This window comes from Pleurodeles waltl, chromosome 8 (assembly GCF_031143425.1).
Source record: "Pleurodeles waltl isolate 20211129_DDA chromosome 8, aPleWal1.hap1.20221129, whole genome shotgun sequence".
Classification (NCBI taxonomy): domain Eukaryota; kingdom Metazoa; phylum Chordata; class Amphibia; order Caudata; family Salamandridae; genus Pleurodeles; species Pleurodeles waltl.
In genome coordinates, this window is record NC_090447.1 from 1,526,699,522 (window position 1) to 1,526,721,885 (window position 22,364).

General features: G+C 42.4%; 2 protein-coding genes across 4 annotated transcripts in view; one reads left to right on the forward strand and one right to left on the reverse strand.

The window, feature by feature from the left end:
• LOC138248902 (zinc finger protein interacting with ribonucleoprotein K-like) overlaps positions 1-10,793 on the reverse strand; it is a 100,316-nt gene extending 89,523 nt beyond the window's left edge. Inside the window, exon 1 of the mRNA XM_069202882.1 lies at positions 10,176-10,793. Within this exon, the coding sequence (XP_069058983.1) occupies positions 10,176-10,199 (24 nt within the window). The 5' untranslated portion in view covers positions 10,200-10,793. The remainder of the gene's footprint in view (positions 1-10,175) is intronic.
• Positions 10,794-11,089: 296 nt separating this feature from the next.
• The window catches only part of LOC138248910 (zinc finger protein interacting with ribonucleoprotein K-like), a 92,967-nt gene continuing 81,692 nt past the window's right edge, over positions 11,090-22,364 (forward strand). Inside the window, exons 1-2 of one of the 3 annotated variants that reach the window (XM_069202892.1) lie at positions 11,090-11,358; positions 19,634-19,786. In XM_069202892.1, the coding sequence (XP_069058993.1) occupies positions 11,335-11,358; positions 19,634-19,786 (177 nt within the window). In that variant the 5' untranslated portion in view covers positions 11,090-11,334. The remainder of the gene's footprint in view (positions 11,359-19,633; positions 19,787-22,364) is intronic. The other 2 variants (XM_069202890.1, XM_069202891.1) reach the window with 2 other exon arrangements.

Below are 22,364 nucleotides of genomic sequence, written 5' to 3' on the forward strand. Positions count from 1 at the left end.
GGAATCGAGGAAGGAGACCAAGTAGGATCTACAATAGGTTTTTGCATAAGGCATGTGCAATTAAGGGGGCCCTTGACCAGTTTTGAGCTAGAAATAGTTTTAAAACCCTGTTTTTTGTTATTTGCAGTTACCTTATGTTTCTATTCTGAGGATCCGAAAGCATGGTCTTGCAATTTTCTATCCTGTTCATTACAAAGGGTCTGCCTAATTTAGGATTTTTTTTGTGCAAAATTTCTGTAATTTTCATGAAATTATGTGCAGTGTGCAAAATATGTTCCTCTGGTACCTCTAGGAGCTTTTTCTCTGTGAGCGTACATTTCACACAAAAAGTAACAGGTGTCTATTTCAACAATAAATGTCTCATTTAAGGAGAAACGTTCTCTTGGTGATACATTTTCTACCCAAACTAGTCTCCTGGTGGCAAAAAGAATTCAAAACTTATCTTTATGTGAAATGGTAAAATGACAATTAAGTTTCCATAACATGAAATTCTGGATTTGTGCTAGAATATGGCAGCATAATAAAAGATTTGCACATGCTTTTGATTACCAGGACTGTCACCACATTGACCTTGTGATGGTCTAAGATTAAGGCCCATATTTATGGTCCGTTTGCGCCATTTTAGCGTAATTTATTTTACGCTAAAACGGCGCACACTTAACTCCATATTTATATGTTGACGCTAGACCTGTCTAGCATCAAAATTTTGGAGTTAGCGTCATGTTGTGGATGCGGCAAACTACCTTGTGCTATTTAGATGCAAGGTGGGCGTTCCCGTCCACAATATGACACTAACCCCCTCCCGCCTTATTTATACTCCGGTGCAGAAAAGATGCACGTGAAGTAGGCAGACCAAAATAATGGTGCTAAGCCTGCTTAGTGCCATTATTTAACGTCTGGGTCAGACCAGGCGCTAGGGTACCTGTGGACCCATTTCCATGGTCAAACACTATGGAATGGACCCACAGATGCCCACCCCAACCCCCAGCAACACCCCAACCTTCACCAGAGGGACACCATAGGATGGGGGACCCCATCCTGGGTAAGTATAGGTAAGAATTATTTATTTTATGTAATGTGCCATAGGGGCAACTTACATGGGGCCCCCTGCCTGGCACTGGATCTTATGGCCTTGCCCAGGGGACATTGGTCCCCTGTGCTGACCATTGGGGTGGGGGCATGACTCTTGTCTTTACTAAGACAGGAGTCATTTTTGGGTGCTAGTGCGTCAGAAAATGACGCTAGGCTGTTTAGTGGCATATTTATTGCTGCTAACAAGCCTCGTGTCATTTCTGACCCTCTAGTGTCTTCTACCCTACCACCATCCCCCCCGCTACCATCTTTGTTATAGACGCTAGCCTATCCTTACAGCCGGCATGCGCCATTCCATAGATATGGCACACGGCTGCCGCTATGGAATGGCGCTAGCCGGTGCTAAGGATTCTGCCGCAAAACTGCGTTAACACAATTTTGCGGCAAAAACCATAAATATGCACCTAAGTGTCTAAAAATTCCTTTCATGAATGTGTTCACATGGGATGGCATTGAAAAGGCCACGTAAAAATTACTTTTTAGAGTTGGCTGTAACCTAACAAGCATTTACAATGCAACAGGTCTCACATTTGCATTGTAAATTGTAAATTCATAACTGGACTTTTCTTGCCACATAAACTGGTCAACCCTGCCTCATAATGTATTTTCCTGCCATACAATTCCAGTGGCCCTAGATATAACTAAAGCACTTCCATTTACATTCTTCATCTATCTGCAGCAAAAAATGAAAATGTTGCCATTTAGCATCCTAATTTGAACCTGACATGATAATTCCAATAGAACACCACTTTCACCACCCCATAATCAGAGTTGCTGGCTGGCTAACACAATCCCCCAAAAAAGACATGAGACAGTCACAGAGGAGAAATAAACCAGAGGGGTCACCAGAGCATATCAAGAGTGTTCAAACAGTCTTAGTGTAATAAGGATTTTAAGTTGACCTGAATCATGGTCACAATTATAATAAGGAGAGATTATTAAAAAATACACAATTATCATATAATCCTTTATCAGAAATAAACCTTTGGTGTTAGACTTTAGAGAGAGAGAGAGAGAGAGAATTTTAATAAACACATAAGGTATTGGTTAACTCAAGACCTAATTAGGGGCCCAATTCGTAAATAAAGTCACAAAGTGCACCCATTGTATAAGCCCTTGCATTAGAGCAGATTTATAGCTTTCATGAATTCACAATGACTTACAGTATGCCAGGAATTCTTACTCATAGAAAAGATTTGTGAACTGCATTTTAGCAAGAGCGAATTTGCATGTGTAGATTTCACGCATGAGAAAATCTGTTGAGCATTTATAAGGTCACTTTCCCTTCAACCACTTTTTTGCCCAAACGTGGAAGAATTTCTATTTCTGCCCCTGTGAGGAGTAAATTTCCAAACCTTCTCAGTATGGGAAAAGAGTAGAAAAGAGTTGGTGAAAATTCAAAAACATGTAAGTTAATAGGTTTGCACAGACTCCAAAGTGCATTGCAACCCTGGAACTATCGCTTAACGCTACCTCCAGCCCCAGTATGTAGATCTGTGGAAAGGATGGCAAAATGCGAAAATAACTAAAATCCAAACCCCCACTATATAGTATGAGCCCTGGCATAGTCAGAGTTGCTATTATCAGGCTCTTATATAATAAGATTGCTGCCATAATTTATTGCTGCAAAACATCACACCAAAGGGACAAGTGGATTTTATTACAGGTCAAGTGGATTTATGTAGCAACCTGTCCCATTGACAAGTAGCTATTTTAATAAATTCCACAACCTTGATGTCCATAGTTTGTGATACATGCATCGATTAATGAGCACAAAAATACAGATGAAGTGAACTCTTACTTAAATAACAAAGATCCTCTACTTAGGAAAAAGAGCCCTCACCGGCAATTTGTGGCATGCTCCGTCAGTGGGCACCCAAAACACCAAATGCAACAATGATGTTTGCGTGGGCACAAACATAGAAATGGGAAACAGGGTATTATTTAAATAAGGATCAGAAACATTGGTAGATGGAGGAACTTAAAACTGCATAGGGCTAGAGCCCCTAGTTGAGTTTATTAAAGACAAAAAAGTGACAGGTATAAAAGAAAATGAATGTTAATACAGTCATGGAACATTATTACCCTGCCATCCTCAATGTTGTTGACCTGTTTCAGCCAATCCTTAGTGCCCAAATGGGTGAACAGCCTTCATCAGAAAATGAAGATCCTTAAATGAATGCATTTGTCCCTACTGTTGATAAATCACATATGAAGACAGACAACAAAAACATTCAATAGTAACAATAAGTTGTTACTCTGTTAATGATTTGCTCCAGGAATTTTCTATAGGAAAGAGACAAAAATCAAGCAGCATTCATTAGCACCTTATGTACATAGCACTTCTTGGCAGAACATCTATCAAACATAAATGAATAAAGCACGGCAAACAGTGAGACACTGCACAAAAAGCAAAGTGAGAATGAAAAGTCAATTCAGCCCATTTTTTCAGCTTATCCTGTGAAACACAGGTTCACTCTTAATCTAGCGGGTGTGGGGAGCATTTCCCTGTAGTCACACATTGTGTAGAAGAACTGTCTCACTTAAAACATTCATATAGTAACACAAAAAAAGAGCCTTTTAGAGAGGTCAGCATCATGCCACACAAAATAAAATGTGCAATTCCAGCTATACAGTCCTAGTATAGCTTAGCCATTGGGTAAGTGCATCCTTGCCAAATATTAAGGAAAAGGTACTTTTAGAAAGTTATCTTTTCCCTTCCTAAGCCACTGGAGGCCCATTTCTATTTTGCCAGTCAGTAATTTGCATTTGAAAATGTGTGAATGGGGGTGAAATGCCTCCCAGGAGCAAACTATAGGCTGACTTGAAGGGGCCTGACCTGCCTCTCATTTTCAGTTTTTCAGGTGTCAGTCAAACATTTTCTCTGGTCAGAGCAAGTTCACCCCAGGTAAATTACAAGTACCCCCTAGCTGATGGCAGACTTGTGAGACCACTGGTGCTTGTCAATAAACAAGCACTATGACCAAGGCCAATGTGCTGCTTCCATGATCTATACTCATGCCCTAGGTAGTCTTTTTAGTTTAGAATTGGCTGGACTCGTGCTTATATTGGTGGTGTCAATGCAGGTCTTCTCACCACAAACATGTGATGCTATTTAGCTAGGTTTTGGTTCAGTATTCATCCTCTGCCACGGAAATAACATGGTATATGTTTGCTTATGTTGACCATTGTTTCTCTTGTAGCCAACACTCATATGTGAGCACATAAATGTTAGTGCTCCAGGATCAAATAGTCTTCTCCTCATTGCCAGTTCTATATACTGGAAGGATGTCAGCGTAGGAAGAGGCTCGTAGGGAATCCACTTACTGGCAGCTCAGCCCCACCATAGTGTTTACCTATCCAGCCCTTGCCTCTCTAAGGATTCACTCAGGCCTCTCAGGGAGACACCCATCTCAGGCATAACGATTTAGGTTGAGTAACCCATGCATGATGCACATGTGCTATCTCATAAGAGCACAGCCCGTGTATAAAACCTGTACACAAAGATCTTGCCTCTGGTCCAGACGCACTAGTAGGGAGGAGGTTGACCCCTAATAGGCAATTCAACTAAATAGCCTCTACTGTCATAACTGATGCAACGAATGACTGCCAGGCAGATAAAAAGGTTAAGGGGTGGTTAAGGGATGGGTGTGAGTAAGAGAGGGTAACAGTAAAGCAAATATTTTAAAAAGTTAGAGAGGGTTTCCGCGATCTAGTGGAAGTCAACAACGCTGCCCTGCTTCTGTGAGAGTCCCTTGGGAACTCAGGGGACCACACAGGCTCCCACAAGAGTCTTGCAGAATCGGGAAACCATTTGTAATAAAGGGGGGGGGCAACGTTGAGTATTTGTGGTGTGCTGCCCCTGTGGCTTACTGATGCTGCACACAGCCAAATATTGTGTGCAGTGAAAGGTTGGCTTCCCACGGGGCATTGGGCCCGAGGCCAAAACCACACTGCGCACAGCCTTTGGGGTTGGCTGCCCACAGAAGATTGGGCACAGGGCCTGGCCGTAAGTGAGGTCCCGAAACCATCTATGCCTCACACAGCTAAAGCTGTCCGGACGATGTTGGCGCCAGTCAGGCCTTGTGGCCAACTCAATGCCGTGCATGGCCAAAGGCCATGTGCTGCCGGCGGCTGGCATCACGTATGACAGTAAAATATTACTTTAAATTTAAAAACACCCTAGATAGTCAACGAAAAGCCAAAGGTTAAAGTGGCATTCTAATTAGGCAAGTTAGCAATATCTTACTTTGCATTTAAAAAGAACCTCAGAAATACACGGAAAAAACTAAGTTTAAAGTGATGTTATAGTTAGGTGAAAATGTCCATTTTAAACTATTCAAATATCTCACAGTTAGCCACATCTGAGTCAAGCCTTCAACCAGCGAAGGCGCGGGAGATTGAATTAAATACACCTGTTATAGCAACAACCTGGGGAGTTTACCAAGGTGGTGCAGATCGGTCCAGTTTAGAGCAACAGAAAGACATCACTGCTGACTTGCCTACTGAACTTGCAAATGGTCCAGCTCCTGCTAAATTGGTGTTCACACCACAATTTCAAACCGAAAGAAGCCACAGCATTCTGATCCACAGCAGCCTATTATGGCTTTTTAAGGCACTCCTAAAGTTGGCACATATAAAATCAGAAGGCATCTTGAGTGTAGCATTCACAACACTCCCAGAACATAGTACAAGCAGAGAATCATCAATACTGTCATTAAAAAGCCTTGTACTGGCTGAAGAAATTCTCACTTGCAAGCTAATCCTGGAGGACTGGGGTATTGATATCTCAAGAATAAGGTCTCTTAAATACCCGTCTCTGCTAAAAACACAAAGGGAATCGCTAAAATGGCAAGCTTGCACCCATAGCATTCTCAAGGGGGCTGGGCATTCAATTAATTGTAACATACGGTAAAATAGATATATCACAATCGTATTCAAGCACAAGGGCTCCAATCAAGAGAGTTGCCCTAGATAAGACTGAGTTAGACAGGTGTATAGATTGGGCATGGCTTCCATTTGCACTATCTAGCAAATCAAAAAACTACTCCTAGCATTAGCAATTGATCACCAGGAAGGAGACAACACCTAAAAATACTGTTATGGAATGTCGCCGGCCTGTCTACGCTTTTAAAAGCGGGCCTAACTAATCAGTCTTTTATGGATGCCGATTTACTTTGCTTTCAGGAAATATGGTCAACAAATCACTTGACAATCCCTGGATACTACGAAGTACCTCAATTAGCAGTAAAACAGAAAATATTTGGAAGACTAGCAGGTTGTCTTTCGATATGTAACAATATCAGCTTGGACTTGAAAGTGAAAGAAGTTGCAGCCCATGATGACATGATGCAATCGATTCCGCTGGAGGATATAAAAATCGACGGCTATCGAATAAAGATTTTATTAATCAATCTCTATTTCATCTGCTTTGGTCCAGGGAGAACAGAGAAGCTGCTTCGACTAGCTGAAACTCTAGAAGAGGTGTTATGCGATCATGCTGGCCACTTCGCTGTAATCTGCGGTGACTTCAATCTTAAATACTTGGGGGCAACTGAGGATGATCTCAACCCCATATGTCAGCTTTCCAAACAGCTACGAGGCCTGCTTAAAAAATATGATCTCAAGTCTATTCAGCACACCTTAGAAAAAAATATTCGCTGGCACAAACGTTTCCAAAAACTTTTCAGAGGGAAAGTACTCTTGATTACACTTTAACCTCAGGTGAAATCGTAAACTGCATGGAGACCTTTGAAATTCTTCATTCAGAAGCAAGCAATCATGTACCTCTATGCGCAGTGCTGAATATGTGCTCATCTCGCCTCGACAGTCAGGCAACATTGAGGACCTCAAAACACGATGAAAATTTGCAACAAGTAGATCGATAAAATGGAGGCTAATCTCGCTGGAAAAAATTAAAGCATGAATAGCCACAAGGGGAGCCTTTCTCATGTCGCAGAGGGGTGAAAACCTGCAGTGTGTCTGGCCAAAAATCATGACTGTTCTCCTCCAGAGCCTAGGACTCTCTTTGCCACCTCGCAAGCGCCTTGCATGTCACTGGTGGACACATTCTATAACACGGAGCAAGTGGAGCATCCGTAGGTTGCAGAAACTGTGCCACAAAACAAAGAACCCTGTCCTTAAATCAGAGATATTATTAAAGCTACGGGCCTTATTTAAACAGCACAAGCAAACGGTCGGGACCCTAAAACGCATCCAGGAAGATAAAGAGTGGTTCCATATTTATACACTGTTGAGCAAACGTGATCAGGCGGAGCTATGGAGGTACATTAAGAAAAGAAGGAGTCAAGAAAGCCCTTGCATAAACGTGATCGACGAAAGTACCTAGATACTGCATGTAAAAAAATTATACATAGATAAAAATGCCATCACTGGATATTCTTGCAAGGAATTTTGCACTCAAGACAACATCTTGGATGACGAGCTTGCTCCAAAGGCTACAGAGGTAGCAAACATCCTGCGCAGCATCAGGGCTCTAGTCGCCCCAGGCCCCAACGGCATCCCTGCCCAAGTTTTCAAGAATGACATAGAGTTGTGGTCAACATAACTCTCAACACTCTTCTGCACGTGTGGCAACAAAGGAAGTCCCCAACAGCTGGAGGGGTTCTGTCCTACATCCAAAATACTAGGAAGGTGACAAGAAGGACCCAGCCAACTATCGCCTTATGGCCCTTCTTGACATCGAAGCCAAGGTGCATGCCCATATCCTCCTAAAAGAGCTGAAAAATTGGGTGGATACAAATGGGATAGTCCTACTGTGCCAAACATGCGTCAGGGCAAACTCCTTGACCACGGACAACATAGTGTCTCTCTCCTATTAAATACATCAAGCCTCGAATAAGAAGCCACCCTCCCTTTATGTCTGCTTTGTCGACTACTCAGCTGCATTCGAATCGGTGGATAGAAACCATCTATGGAAGAAGCTACAAGGTTCGGGAATCCTGAATAACCTGCTGCGGGCAATAGTTTCATTCTATATGTCCACTTGGGTGAGGGCCAAGCTGACACAGACCACCATCACTAAGAAAGTTTGCACAAATAACGCCCTAAAGCAAGGCTGCGTTCTGGCCCTACTATTATGCAACTTGTACACAGCAGATATGCCCCGGGCTTTGAAAACTTCCAACCTGATTCCACCAAAAATTGGAGACCTTAAAGTCATGCTGCTACAATATGCAGATGATATTGTCCTGCTGGATCATTGTAGAATTGGGCTTCAAAAAGCATTAACTGCCCTCACTGACTGCAATGAGATAAATAAAACGAAGGCAAACGCAGGGAAGAGCAAAGTACTAACCTTTGGGGGGATGCCCAAAAAGACACACTACTACTGGAAGATGAGTCCCCTAAACATCAGTGAGGCAAAATCATACATGTACTTAGGAGTGTGGCTGTTTACGAATGGAAAATTTAAAATCCACTTGTCTCACCTCAAAGCTAAGGCTCAATTGATAATAACAAGAACATGTCAGCTTAACACTCTACTGGAAAGCCCCTCTTCAGTCCCAATATGACGAGTGCTCAGGGCCTCCCTCCTGCCAGCCTTAATTTATGGTTCAAAGCTCTTCCTACGCACTTTAATACAATAGTACAAAAACTACAAGTTAAAGCCAATAAGAGAGTGTTTAAGGTGCCCCAATTTGTAAGAGGCTGCCTGGTCAGGTTGCAACTTGGCCTGGAGCAACAGAAGCTAGCCAACATGGGTGCTTTCTTAAAGTACTACTATAGAATCATTATTCCCCCATCCAATACATTGAAGGCAACTCTGCATCCAATATTTGATTCAAAGACGAACCCATAGTCGCACCATTTAGCCAAAGCGTTTGGAATCCTCCAGATAGATCAGAAGGAACTCTGTAAGGTGGTGCTATCCCATGCCGCCCATTAAGCAACATTGAAAAAGCAGATAAAAACTCTTTCCATGACAAGTAATCTGGCGAAACTGAACAACACACCAGTTACAGAAGCAGTAGCACTATCATATGAAACCAATCCACGCTCTCTGTTGTCACAGCCATACCTAGAGTGTGCAATTGCGAAAGCTTGTCTGACACAAATCATGGCAGCAAGGTTGCTGTCTCTCCAGACTAAGGATATGAATCCAAAATGGCACTTCCTTTCCACAATAACGAACTGTAGTCTTTGTGGCTACCAATCTGAGTCTTTTAACCATCTTTTATCCTGCTGATCGGCTCTGTTGACTGCATGTCGCACTTTGTTAAAACCCCTCTTTTTAACTCATGGAATAAGAACTTGTAATGAAGCAAGGAACTTACTTTTCACTTTAAAGGAGTCATCTGACCTGGTCAAATTTAGAAAGTACTCTCATCAATTACAACAACAGTTGAAAGAATGCGCCAAACCTGGCTAGACTGACCACCCTGGTAAATTAGACTGTGGACCAGAATACTAACTAGAATAGGGGTTGATTTACTGACTTTCACCTGGAGTGCACCCTTCCTAAACTCTATAAATGAAAGAGTGGTGTTGCTTTTACTGCTAGTCTCTGGTAGAGCGATGCTGATTGGTATTATAATCATTCAGAGGCCTTTTACCTTCTCTTTCGTGCATGTCGGGGTTTGCCTTTTCTTTCTCCTCTTTTTATAATATTTGTGATTTTTAAAATGAGGAGCATCTTGCTGTATTGCTTTGCACTTGAATGCATGTATTATCGCTCGGCTATGAGCGCTTACTTTTATGAAGCAAGAAGAAGGTAACTGTAAAGATTTTAATTAATCATACAATAAAATGTTCTATTAGTACTACTACCACTACTAAATAAAAAAAACTGAAATTCAACAGTCCTAGTTATTTCAAGTAACTACAAGTGGAGCCCTCGTCATGCACGGCTTATGACCTCACATTCTAATGCACTTATGACATGTTATATACCATCATTGATAACAAATGAACTAATATATTTGATGACAATATTGGGCATGGTGGGGGTACAGAACTACAAAAAAACACGTTGCTAACATACTCACTAAAGTTTTATGATGCCTTAATTTACATTGTGTCTCTTTTCAAAATGCATGTATAAACTAGAAAATAGTGCTCACCTTTGCTGGTTCTTGATGGGACATGTCTCTCCTTCTCTTCCCTGTAACTTTACAGGTGACAATGCAGAGCCTGGGCTGAGACTGGACAGAATAGAAGGAAATTTGCAGAGGTAGAGGGCTCCCTCGACTCTCTTAATACCTCAGTAATAAACAGTAGAAATAAGACCGCCACTGAGCAGCTCACTCAAGAAGGAGGCCCTTGGAATAATGAGATGAGTAACCAGAGTTCCAACTTTAATGAACACGACAGCACACAGAGCTGACCGATTCAATAACAAAGGCTTAGGAAACTACACACTGAATTCCTACCTCAACAGTAATGAGAAAAATATCTGAAAATGAGCTTTTTTTCTCAATAAACACGAGATAAGTAAGTAAAGAGCTGTAACTCACTATCCTCTCTATAAGGAACTGCACGTAGAGTTTCTCCATCAAAAAGCACAAGCTAACGAATTACACCGAGGTCTCACTATTAATTGGACAAACTGCTGCAGAGTCAGAGACAACACTTGGACCCAGAGGGGTAAATAACTGTTCACTCGGTCAATACAAATTGGAAACTTGGAAGTACCCAGCACTAAGCTACGCAGAGAGCTCCTCCCTCAGGAGCAAAGAGACGCAGCTGCCTAGAGCGTCTCAACCAATAACAACGAGTAATTTAGGGAGAGCGGAAGAGCCCTCAACCAATCAGACTGCAGGGACTAGTAGCGGCTAGTGTTTCTCTAATGCGCATGACAATACAGGGGAACAGTAGCCTTGGGCGATCATCAATACCCTTTCAGGCTGCACATCGACGGAGGTTAGTATCTCTCTAGTGCGCATGACAATAAAGAGGATGTGACCTCAGTTGCGGACTAGGTATATAAAGCTTGTCCTCTGCGCATGCTTAGTCGCCGTAACACTATCCCGCGCGTGCGTAGACGGTTTTTCTTTTCTTTTTTTCTCCGCAATCGAGCTGGTGATGCTGGTGATGAAGGAGCCGGGAGGTTACCGGGGCAACAGCCATCATCATTAAACTCTTTGTAGCGCTATCACGTCAGAGCAATACATATGTTTCTTAAGACTTTGTAGAGAGGTTCAAGAGGCTGAGCGCCCCTGTCAGGTTGCCACCCGGCTGCTACATTTATCTTGTGAAATTACCAGAAGGAGCAGGAAGAACATGCCTCGCCAGAAACCCGCAAGAGTGAGTACAAACGTTCTGCAGAGAGGCTAATGGATTCCTAATTAAATCTGTCCCCGTATAAAGTTTACATTAAAAAATACTTTAAAAAAACCAAAAGTAATGGGTGGGATGCTTGCATTAATCTCACCAGGCCTTCCAGTCCACGGTCAGGGCTGGTTTGAGAAAGCACCGGGCTGTATTACACGTTCCTTACCTATTCACAAAATGTGCCCCGAAGTGGCTTTATTTTGATCACCTTCTTTCAGCCATTGGTTTACAAAGCTGTCAATCAAATTTTAGGGCAGCCCAGATGAGTATTCTCTCTTCTCGTATAATTATGGCTTTTTTTTGTAAGATCCTGCCTCCTATAGACGGCTTGCCGTGCAGGACACAGGGAACTATTTTACGAATAAAAAGTGTAGTCAGCCATAATACTTTCTGTCACACAGAACTATCTCATACATGTATAGAGAAAAGATTTACCACATATAGGTTTTAAATGCCTTTGTCAAGACTTCATTGCAAGCTTGACATTGCCACCACTAACGCTGCCAATTCCTCCACCATTACCACACACCAAAAATACCACTACCATTAGCACCAGACACCAACAATAACACCGCCAATTACACAACAATACCAATACCTGTGGAGACAGTAACATCTCTCGGACACAAAAGGAGTATAAAAAGAACGAACTTTTGAAATAAACGTTTGCAAAAGCTGAAAAAAACGTTTGTAGACGTTTATTCTAAAAGCCTGTTTTTATATGCTCTTTTTGTGTCCGTGAGATATTGCTGTCTGCAACGAGTATATTTTCTGGGCTAACTCTGTATTCTTGTCAGATTTATGGTTCCAGGTTGTGGATGGTATGTGTATTTACAAACTAACTGTGTTTTGACTCAGCACAGTTGACATTTGACCTGGTGACCTTTGCAGTATCCTGAAAACCAAGAATACATTTTGTTGAGCTAGCGCTGTTCACGGGTATATTGTGTGAATTTGCAGTTACAGTAGTTGACACTCAGAACAGACATGCAACTACAGTGACAATAGAAAAGTGTAAACATGGAAGAAGTGCACGTTGGCTTGTTTGGAGGACACATTCACATCTCGCCTTTACACATGATGGAGTCTATTTTCTACTTCCATCCACGACCTTTACTACGAATACCATCACTACCAATTCTACTACTATTAAAACCAACTCCAATACCACTAATGTCATCATCAAAACCTTCATGAAAAACACAGAAACCAATAGAACCACCTGTACAAACACCGGACACAAATAATACCAGGACCAGTAAGACCACCACCAAACCCACACAACCGCCACCACCATTACAGCCAAAACCATCATCACTGCTTCCACCAACACCAGTGCCACATCATCACCAACAACACCAGCAATTCTACAATCATCAGCACTACCACGGGTACCATCACTACCACCAGTACCACCGCCATTACCAATACTGGAGGAAATCTGCCTTTTTTGTGTGGTCTCTTCAGATTGTTCACCTTTGCTGGACCCTGTTTTTGCTGGTTTTACAACTGTATGCACTTTACTCCTGCTAACCAGCAGGAAAGTGCCTCTGCCCCCTCTTTAATATGGTTACTTTGACTTTTTCCGAATTGGAACCTTTAACTTGTCTATATGTCCCAAGCATATGGTGTAAGAAGTGAAGCCAGGGCCTGGAAGTTAAAATGTAACTTTTGGACTTTAATCCCTGTTGTGCCATCCACTACAGTGGCAGTGCAAACTTAGCTTCAGGCCTACCTCATGTAGCCTGACTGCTGCAATGTAACAGAGCAGTGTGACCTGTAAAAATAACCCTTTTTGACAGGTTCAAACCTCCCTTTTAAGTCTCGTCTGATACAGCGCATGCACTGCCACTTGTGAGACATTGTGGTACCTTTCGGGGAAACCTAAAGCTTGCCCATTACTTACCATTGTTAGCTTCATCATTACTTTCATTTCCTTGATTTTCTCTGGTGGCCGGATGCTGGCTTCACTTCCTCTTTGTGTGTTTGTCCTTCCTGTGGAACATGGACCAAGTACTGCTTCCTTCCCAGGTTAGTGTTCTTCCGCTTCTCACACTCTTATGATGTGGCTAGAGTTTTCTCTTTTTTTGTGCAACCATGCAAAGGTGTACATAGCCCTGTGATCAACCGTAAAATAATATATCCTTCATTTTGTAGTCATCCCTACCAACAACCTGCACAGACATGCACAACCCCATGAACAGCCTTGTAGACATCCCTATGAACAGCATGACAATGGCATACGTAGCCACGTGAATACCTGGATTAGAAGTACACAGCCATCTCTAAGAACAGCTGCACATACTACAAAGCGCCATCCAACAACCTGCATATTCTACATCGTTCTTACCATGCAACCGTCCCTGCAAACAGCCTGCAGAGTAGGGCACAGAGGCCCCTCACCCTGCAAACACTAATCAGCCTGCACCCATCCTCTACACTAAGCTTGACAGTGAAGCAGGCCTCTTCCTGTTACCTGTGCACTGTGAGGATAGCTTAAGGACTAGTATCAGTCCTGTTATTATCTTCCACACTATGAAAATCCTAAAATGAAAGACTTCACCCTGAGCTACAGAAAAAGACCACCCCAGTGTAGCTCATGATTACTTGTGCTGGGGAGGGTGACAGTTTGGGGGTTCAAGGCATATCCAGGCTGCCCGGTGCTGCCCTTCTTAGAGCCGACACTGTGTCTTACACAGAGGATGCTCTGGCTTACAAACTTTTCTAGGTAGTGTCATTGGGATTGTAGGAGCCCTGCCCCATCCACTAGTAGTTGGACTGCACAGCTGCCCTGCTCTGAATGTTCAGTGTATCTATAGCATCCCTGAACAGGGATGCAGTCCACGCTCTTTCTGAACCATCTTTGGGGAAACAAACTTTTCAAATACAGTAATTCTTGCCTACTCATGAACTACTATCTTTGTCAATGTTTTTAGCCAGCTGAAACTGAGGGAAAAAAAAGTGCTATAACGCAGTCAGCGCTGGCCACATCATAGCATTTGTTTTCAATTTCGGCCATGCTGCTGTACAGCATGCCTAAACAAAACATTGACAAAGCTTTCCCATCAATGCAGCCTGTTGGTTTTGCAAATGCTTGTCAAATATTAGTAGGTCACCATTAGGTAAACTTTGTAGCCCACAAGGTAGGGATCATGGTTTTAAGAGTAGGACATATGGAAAATCAATATTACCATGTCCCTACAGTGACAAGGCTCAAAAAGCTATTTTCAGTGTGGCAGACCTAGCTGTTCTATATAGAAAACCAGAGTTCACATTAAAATATTAATACATCTAACTCGTGGAAAGAGACAAGCTAGAAAAATAATGAAATAACTGTTTTTATCAGTTCTTAAAAATGCTATGGTAAAGTCAGATTTTTAATAAATATTAAGGAAAAGTAACTTTTTTAGACAGTTACCTTTTCCCAGCCTGGTGCTTCTAGGGGCTTGCATTTCTTACCAACTTCTCTTGAAAGGTAGAGAACAGGATTTCAACAGAATTCTTGTGGAACCCTTGTTTGGGTGCTGAAGGATTCTGCTTTTGTCCTACCAGGCGTCTGTCTCTGGGCATGTTGTGGGTACAATGTCTGCTTCAAACTAGATTTTAGTGTTGGATGTGGGAGGACTTTAGAATTACCATAGTACAATCCCACTCATACCCCCAGCCTCAGAGCCCAAGTTTAGTATGGCTGAAGGCCTTTGACGTCTTGGATTTGCCATGACACATTGCATTTTGGACCTGTTTGAAGTGCAGCAGTATGGCAAACAGGAACTACTGCAAATGTAGGTAGGTCAGGGTATGGGAACCTTTACTTAATTAGTCAGAGAGGAACTAGGAGTGTCTTAGGGTGTCCCGACTCACAGTCAGGTGAACCCTAAAAAGCTAGACACTCATCCAGCCTTCCTCAGAACACTTGCTAGACCTTCAGCAGAGGTCTGGATCTGCTGCACTTTGGGATTTACTTTGTAAAAAAAAAAAAGAAAAACGTAAGTTTGATGTACGGCTCCGTCATATTGATAAAGTCGCCCTTCAAACTTACAGTGCATTTCCCGGAACTGCTTTGACAGTTCCTGAAAATGCTACTATTTATTTTGGGGCAAACTGCTGGTTGGGTTCTGTCTGAAACAGTTGTGGCTGTAGGGACCTGCTGGGTGGTGGTTGGAACTTCTCTGATTAAGATTAAACAATTAATGTATCCTACAAGTCTGTTGTGAAGTTTATCACACCAAGGACGACAGAGACACCTGTTCCCAGGCGTTTAAGACATGATTATTGTAAGGGGGGGGCTGCTTATTTTTCACACATCTCAATAAAGCGTTTGGCATCATGTTTCAGTTTTGTTACATGCAGTACAACTATGGTAGCTCTTCTTCAGCCGAGGTTTTGCAAGAACACATTAGGAAGACAATTCAGCACACACCCAACTGATTGATCTACAGTCAAAGTAGCCTGGTATTCACTAATACTTAAATAATGAGTCTATGACACGCTGACACATGCACACTCAATGCGTCTTATTTTACATTTTGTGGACAGATATTCACATATTCTTCAGGAATTTGGAACCACATTCAGACAACACATAGGTGCTCGCAACAATGCCCTTCCCCAAGAATGTCACCACTCAGTGGTGCGTCATGAGCCACAATCGACCCTTACAGAATCTCATTAACAGAGCTCAGAGCTTTGCTTGGGTGGAAGAATGTCGAACGCTTTTATCAAGAAACACATTGCATAAGTAAATCACATAGATTATCTCAGTCCTGAGCTGTGAACAGAACTCTGAAATGGCCGTGAGGATTGAAAGATGAGGTCTGTGCATGCAAGAGAAGTTTCATATCATTCATCAATGTGTGAAGGATCATAATCTATAGAAAGAAATGACTTGTTTCACTCTTAGCACATGGTAACAGAATGTATCTGTGCTCATTTACACACAGGGTGCTTGTTTGTATGAGTCGTAAACAACAAAATCTACAAACTGGGAAAGAGCCAAGATCATTGCTTTTTATGAAGCTGGATTTTTCTTTTCTCTTGCCTTCAAGTGGAGAGTGCTAAAAAAACGTTTCTTTTTGCACAGCATGGTAGGACAGCCACTTCCAGAAAAGCACAGGTACCTTCAAATGACACAGTGATTGCACTAGAATACATTGTTTCCATCTGCCGACAGCAGATTTGCTTCGTCTTCCAGGACTGTAATATGTTAGACTTTTCATGTTTCTGGCTACCTGACATGACGGCGCCTTCTATTACCTTAGAAACAACTTTTTGCTAACAGCCATGTGCCTTCTGAATTTTATAATAAATGTTTGCTGAGCAATTCAGTTGTGTTTGTTCCTTCTGAATAAAGACTATACACAGATAACAAGAGAAGAGGACATTTAACTCATGAGCTGTCTTACTCCTTTGTAATCTTGCCATTCTTGCATATGATAGTAATAATTCTGAAGTCAACAAGATCACTAGTTGGAACCTTTACTGTGTTGAACCACATAAGTCCAATACATATTTTATGAGTTCTCTTATTGAGATCCAATGCAGTGTTCTCAGCTTCGGGATGATGCTTGTCTGCATCATGACTGTGACATGCTGTGTTTTTTAGCCTGTTCCTTTATTGTCAAGTTTCTTTGGCTAATATTTGATTTGCCCAGTTTTTCTGCAACATTTGCAAAGGTTATATCAGCCAAGTAGTTTTATTCAAATAAATTCTGCATATGTCTTAGTAGATGGAGGCAGTTGTCTACAAGCATGTGTAGGTAGCAGTTTGATGAATCCCGTCCTTTTGCTTTCCATTGTGAATAGCTGATGAAGTTAGCGGCCTTTAATAGCAGGAGTCACATGCTTTGTGTTCAGTTTACCTCCTCCACTCTTTAGTGTGTCCACTGTACACATTATCAGTCTCTACACTTTTAAATTCTAGATGGGCAAAGTTGACCCTACTATCTACCACTGTGCCACAGCAACCAAATAATGCCCCTTAGGGGTGTTTGTCACATTCACCATCAGATGCCAGACTTCACCTGCCTTAAAATTAACATAATGTTCTTCAGGTAGCCAAGTCCCCTTCAACAGGTACTCTTTTTATTTAGACTATTTCCCAGTGAGAAAACCTCTGATCTTTGCGCTCATTTGTTCTAGATGCTTTCAATCATATCACATGCAAACATGTTAATGACAGCAGTCAGTTTTCTTGTATTTAAATTTGGGATAATATATTTGGCAACAAGACCGACTTAGTTTGGGTCCTAGTCCCTTGGAAGGGTAGGGAATTCAACGCAGTAAGTGTAGTGTCTCAGAAAAGAAAAAGCAAACTACATGTAAAATACCCCCTAACTAGGAGCTGTAGCTATTTCCAGATCTTAGAAAGATAGACCCTACTGGACCACACCTTCACATCCATCTTTGTCTGTTTGAGAAGGAAATCTAGGATCCACCACAGACTAGGGAACATCACAAGGCAAATGTAAGTGCCTCTGCCTGTGATATAGCCTTCTCCAAGTTAAAGATCTCCTCAGGCAGAATTCCCTTTACATGGAATTAAAATTACAAAGCAGTCATCTGAGAGTGACATAAGTGCTCAAAGCATTCCTTTACAGCAAAGCCTTTGATTTAGTCTTATCATACAGTAATCTCTGTAGTGTTGTGTGAGTGTGAATGGCGGAACTCTTTTGACTCCGGAAAGACTTCGTAGAGTGATGACGTGGGTGTTGGAATGTGGTGAAGTGTTTGCAGGTTTAGAATGTTGAGTTTGCGGCTACACATAGACGAATAAAGACATGTTATACATAGCTCCGTGTGGCGTATGTGTCTCCATTGCCACGACTGACACCATCAAAAACCAAAGCGTACACCTGGGTTGCAACAACACCTTTGAAAAGTAAAGGTTCATTCATAACGACTATGAAAAACAAGAAAACAAAAATGAAGGCACCCATTCAAGTACTTCAAGTTACAGTGTCAAGTGCCTATTTACTCAGTTTCAGCACAGTTACTGATTGATATTGGACTGATCTCAGTGAACTACAATATGAATGATCATCACGAAATAGTAAGTCAGTTTCATTCATTGTTCCGTGGATTAGGAAGACTTAAGGCTATGAAAATACAATTAGATGTTAATGAAGATGTACGTCCTGTTGCTCATAGACACAGAAGAATTGCATTTCATTTACAAGAAGCTGTTGAAAAGGAACTCAGATCATTACTTAAGTGACATAATTGAGCGTTCTACTGGTCCGACGCCATGGGTGTCTCCCGTACTGGTAGTGCCCAAAAAGTACAGTGAAGGAGCGGAACTCATCTGTGTGGATATGTGTCAAGTGAACAAGGCAATTGAAAGAGAACAACAGCCAAGTCTGCACTTTTCTCACATGATAACATAATTGAATGGCGCATAAGTCTTCTCTCGACTTGACTTGAAGGATATCATCCGTTGTAACTCAAGGAGAATTGCGGGTACATTACAACCTTTTCAATACATACTGGTCTGTTTTGATACAAAAGACTTAATTTCAGTGTGTCACTAGCGGCAGAGAGTTTTCAAGATGTCATTTGATGTATCACACAGCCTGTTGTGAAAGCTTTCAACTATAGCAATGACATATTAGTTTTCGGAGATACACAGAAGGAGCATGATAAAACTCTCAGACGAGTGTGTCATTTACTCATTGATCCAGGTTTAACACTAAATTCTGAGGAATGTGAATTCAATAAGACAAAGCTAAAATTCTTTGACCATGTCTTTTCTGATAGAGACATGACACCAGATCCAGCTAAAGTACAAGCATTGTCAATTGCTAGTCCCCCCACAAGATGTTTGTAGGAGGCTGGCCCTCTATGTAGTGTGCAAAGCTAGGTACACTGTGTAAGGGGTTCAGGCAACCACACATTGGTTTAAAGAAGTAAAAACTAGACCACCTAATGCTCTAATTTTTGTGGTACCTTGGTCGAGCAGTTAGGCTAATCTCAGAGAAATGCAAAGCATTTGTTGTACTCACAGTATCAATAAATGTGACCACACACTCAAAAGAATAACTCCAAACCAATTTACAAAAATACTTCAGATTTGAATAAATGTTAAGACCAAGATCATCAAAATCGGGAAAGTACTTTGTAAGTTATGAATTTTTGAAGTTGTATTAAAAATAGTATTTTTGTGTATAATTACGCACCATAGGAATATATGGAGAAAATGCTTTAAAAATGCATATAAAATCAGGCAATAAGTTTCCAGTGTCTCATTTTGCAGGTATGTCGAGGTCATTGGTGGGCACTATGGACCAGCTGGAGAAGTTTGGGCAGCTCCTGGTGCCAGCAGGAGCAGCTTCAGAAAGTTGTTGGAGCTGATGTGAGGCCACTGCAGGGGACCACTTGGAAAAGCGCTGCACAGGTGGACTTAAAGGTAAGTCTGGTGGGTCACCTTGGAGTGTCAAGGTCGCAAGGGGTTGGGTACCCTTAGAGCACAGCTGGATCTATGGTGCAGGGCACAGGGCGGCCGGGTGCAGAGCGAATCTGTGAGCCAGGAGCTGTGCGTAAAGGTGCCCTTGGAAACAGGAGGTCGATCACTTTGAGGGTCACTTGCAGTTCAGCAGGAGCACTCTGGTGGGAGTTCCAGGTGGTTCCTGAAGTCCCTGGACTAGGGCTTCCTCCTGGTCCTTTTTCAGTGTGGATTGAACTGTCCTTCTGGGTGTCCGACATGAGCTGAACAATATCTAGGGCTGTTGCACAGTCTGGCTACTGGAGGGTGCAGTGACCCCAAACTTGACACACTGGTAGGCTTTGTCCCAGAGGTCCGACAGGCAAAGTTTGGTCTGGCTGCAGCGTCCGGTTCCTTGGTCAGAATCCAGTCAGTGAAGTGACCTTCACTGGGTCTTTGGTTCCTTGTTGGTGTGGAGTGATGCCTTCACTCTGGAGGGAGATCTTTGGCAATTTGTGGAGAGTGGAGGTCCTCTGGGGTATGGTAGAGTACGTCCAAGCAACCCCTCAGTGGCGATGGTTGAGTCCTGGGTGCAGCAGGCAGTTTTTGGCACCTTTTGTTGGTGCAGCAGGACTTCAGTTCTCGAGCCTTGGGTCTTCTTTGTTGTTTGTCTTCTTCTGTCCATGGAGTCTGATTTCTTGGTGTAGAGATGCTCACTAAATACTGTATTTAGTGGGCATTTTAGGGGGTACCTAGTAGTGACCAATGGGTCATCTACCTTAGGGTGACTACACCCACTCAGTGACCACTTCCTGTGGGCAGAGGTCACTTCCCTACACCTGATTGGCTATTTTCCTTCCATGCAAGATGGAAGAAATGAAATGGAGAGGTCACCTCACATGCATCACCCTGGGGGTGAAGCAAACCAGGACAGACCACTCTTTCTGTCCTTTGTCTGGTTTCCCACTGTTGCTCCTGCCAAAAGTGGGGGTTTGCATTAGGTGCAGCCATCTGGTGATAGCACTAGGCCGGGGGATCGAGTTTCAAGAGCGGGAAGCCCTTTGAAGCTCGCTAGCAGGGCAGTGCACATTCAGGGAGGGGTGTTCTGAGTCCCAGAGAGCAGGATCTCTGTTTTACTTTACTGCAGACTAAGAAGTAATACACAAATACTGAAAGGAATTTCTGGTATGCAACCCTCTCAGTCCGGGAAACACATTTATCAAGGCACGGTTTGAATAAAAAGTCAATTATGTACAACACGAGTGCACATTTGAAGAAAGTCACCGCAGTGAAACAAAAGTATACTGCTTTACTTTAAACTGAGAGGAAACACAAATAAAAGGAATTCCACCAATGCAGAGCTCTTAGTCTGAGTAATACATTTATTAAAGCACTGTTTCAGGTTCAAATAGAGGAGGCATGTAGGTCAAATGCAGCAACACGAATACACTTCCAAAAAAAAACACAGCCGTAGAATAATAATGCTCATTAAAACCAACAATGAAAATACACTATTCTAGTGATGTATTATATATCTGCATATACATTGATTATATATTCATGCACAATGCAAAGCTATAAATAATAATAAAAAATAATGCATCACCATAGGGCTTGTTTGCTTCATCTCCTTGCCAGCAACAGGCTGTGAACCCAGTTGACCGTGAAGAGAGAGAACTACCCTCAAGGGAGTGACGGGGGCAAAGGTGTCACTTTCCCTTCTGAGTTCAATATTTCCACAGTCGCCTAGCTTCCTCCTCCTAAATACTTCAAACAAGCTGGAGAAAAGAATTCTAGAAATCCCTCCTCGCATCCAGTGAGTTGTTGTTTAAACCCTGGCCAAAAAAGATTGGTTTTGAGAAGAGCACATTGTAAATTGGCCACATCCCAGGGTGCTTTTCCAAGCCCAAACCGTTCCTTGCCGTATCATAAACATCATCCGTACCCCTCCATGTTATGTTCTAGTCCTTGGAGAGAAAGATCACAAAGAGTGAAAACATGAGCAAAAAACACATCACATAACTTGTGTGTGGAAAAATACCTGCACCTCTAACGTGACGGTGGCTACAGCTAAGTTAAGCACAAAATGGAGTCTGTAATCAAAATGGATCTGGTGGTCCCCAATGTGACGGTGTGAGAAGCTAAGCTAAGGACAAAATTGAGTCAGTGGTCAAGATGGAGCAGTGGTTAAATATAGATACCATTACAATCTCTCACCCTAGGGTCTCAGAATCTTGTCTGCTGGTGGTAGGATGGTGGTGACCGGCCAGCAATCATGCCAGGGTAGTTAGATTTTGCAGGGGGCACCTCAAACGAGACCCCTGGGAACATTTTGTAATAAATCCAGTACTGGTACCAGTTTGGATTTATCATTCTGAGTTGTTTGATACCAAACAACCCAGGATTCAGTGTAGCTATCATGTAGCTGTTAAACTCGTACTGACCATGTCCAGCACATGCATTAAAATGGCTGCCCTGTTCACTTACTATGTCCCAGGTTTGGCAAGAACACAGTGGGGGCATATTGCTCATGCATCTGTGCCCACATGTACAATATAGCTCA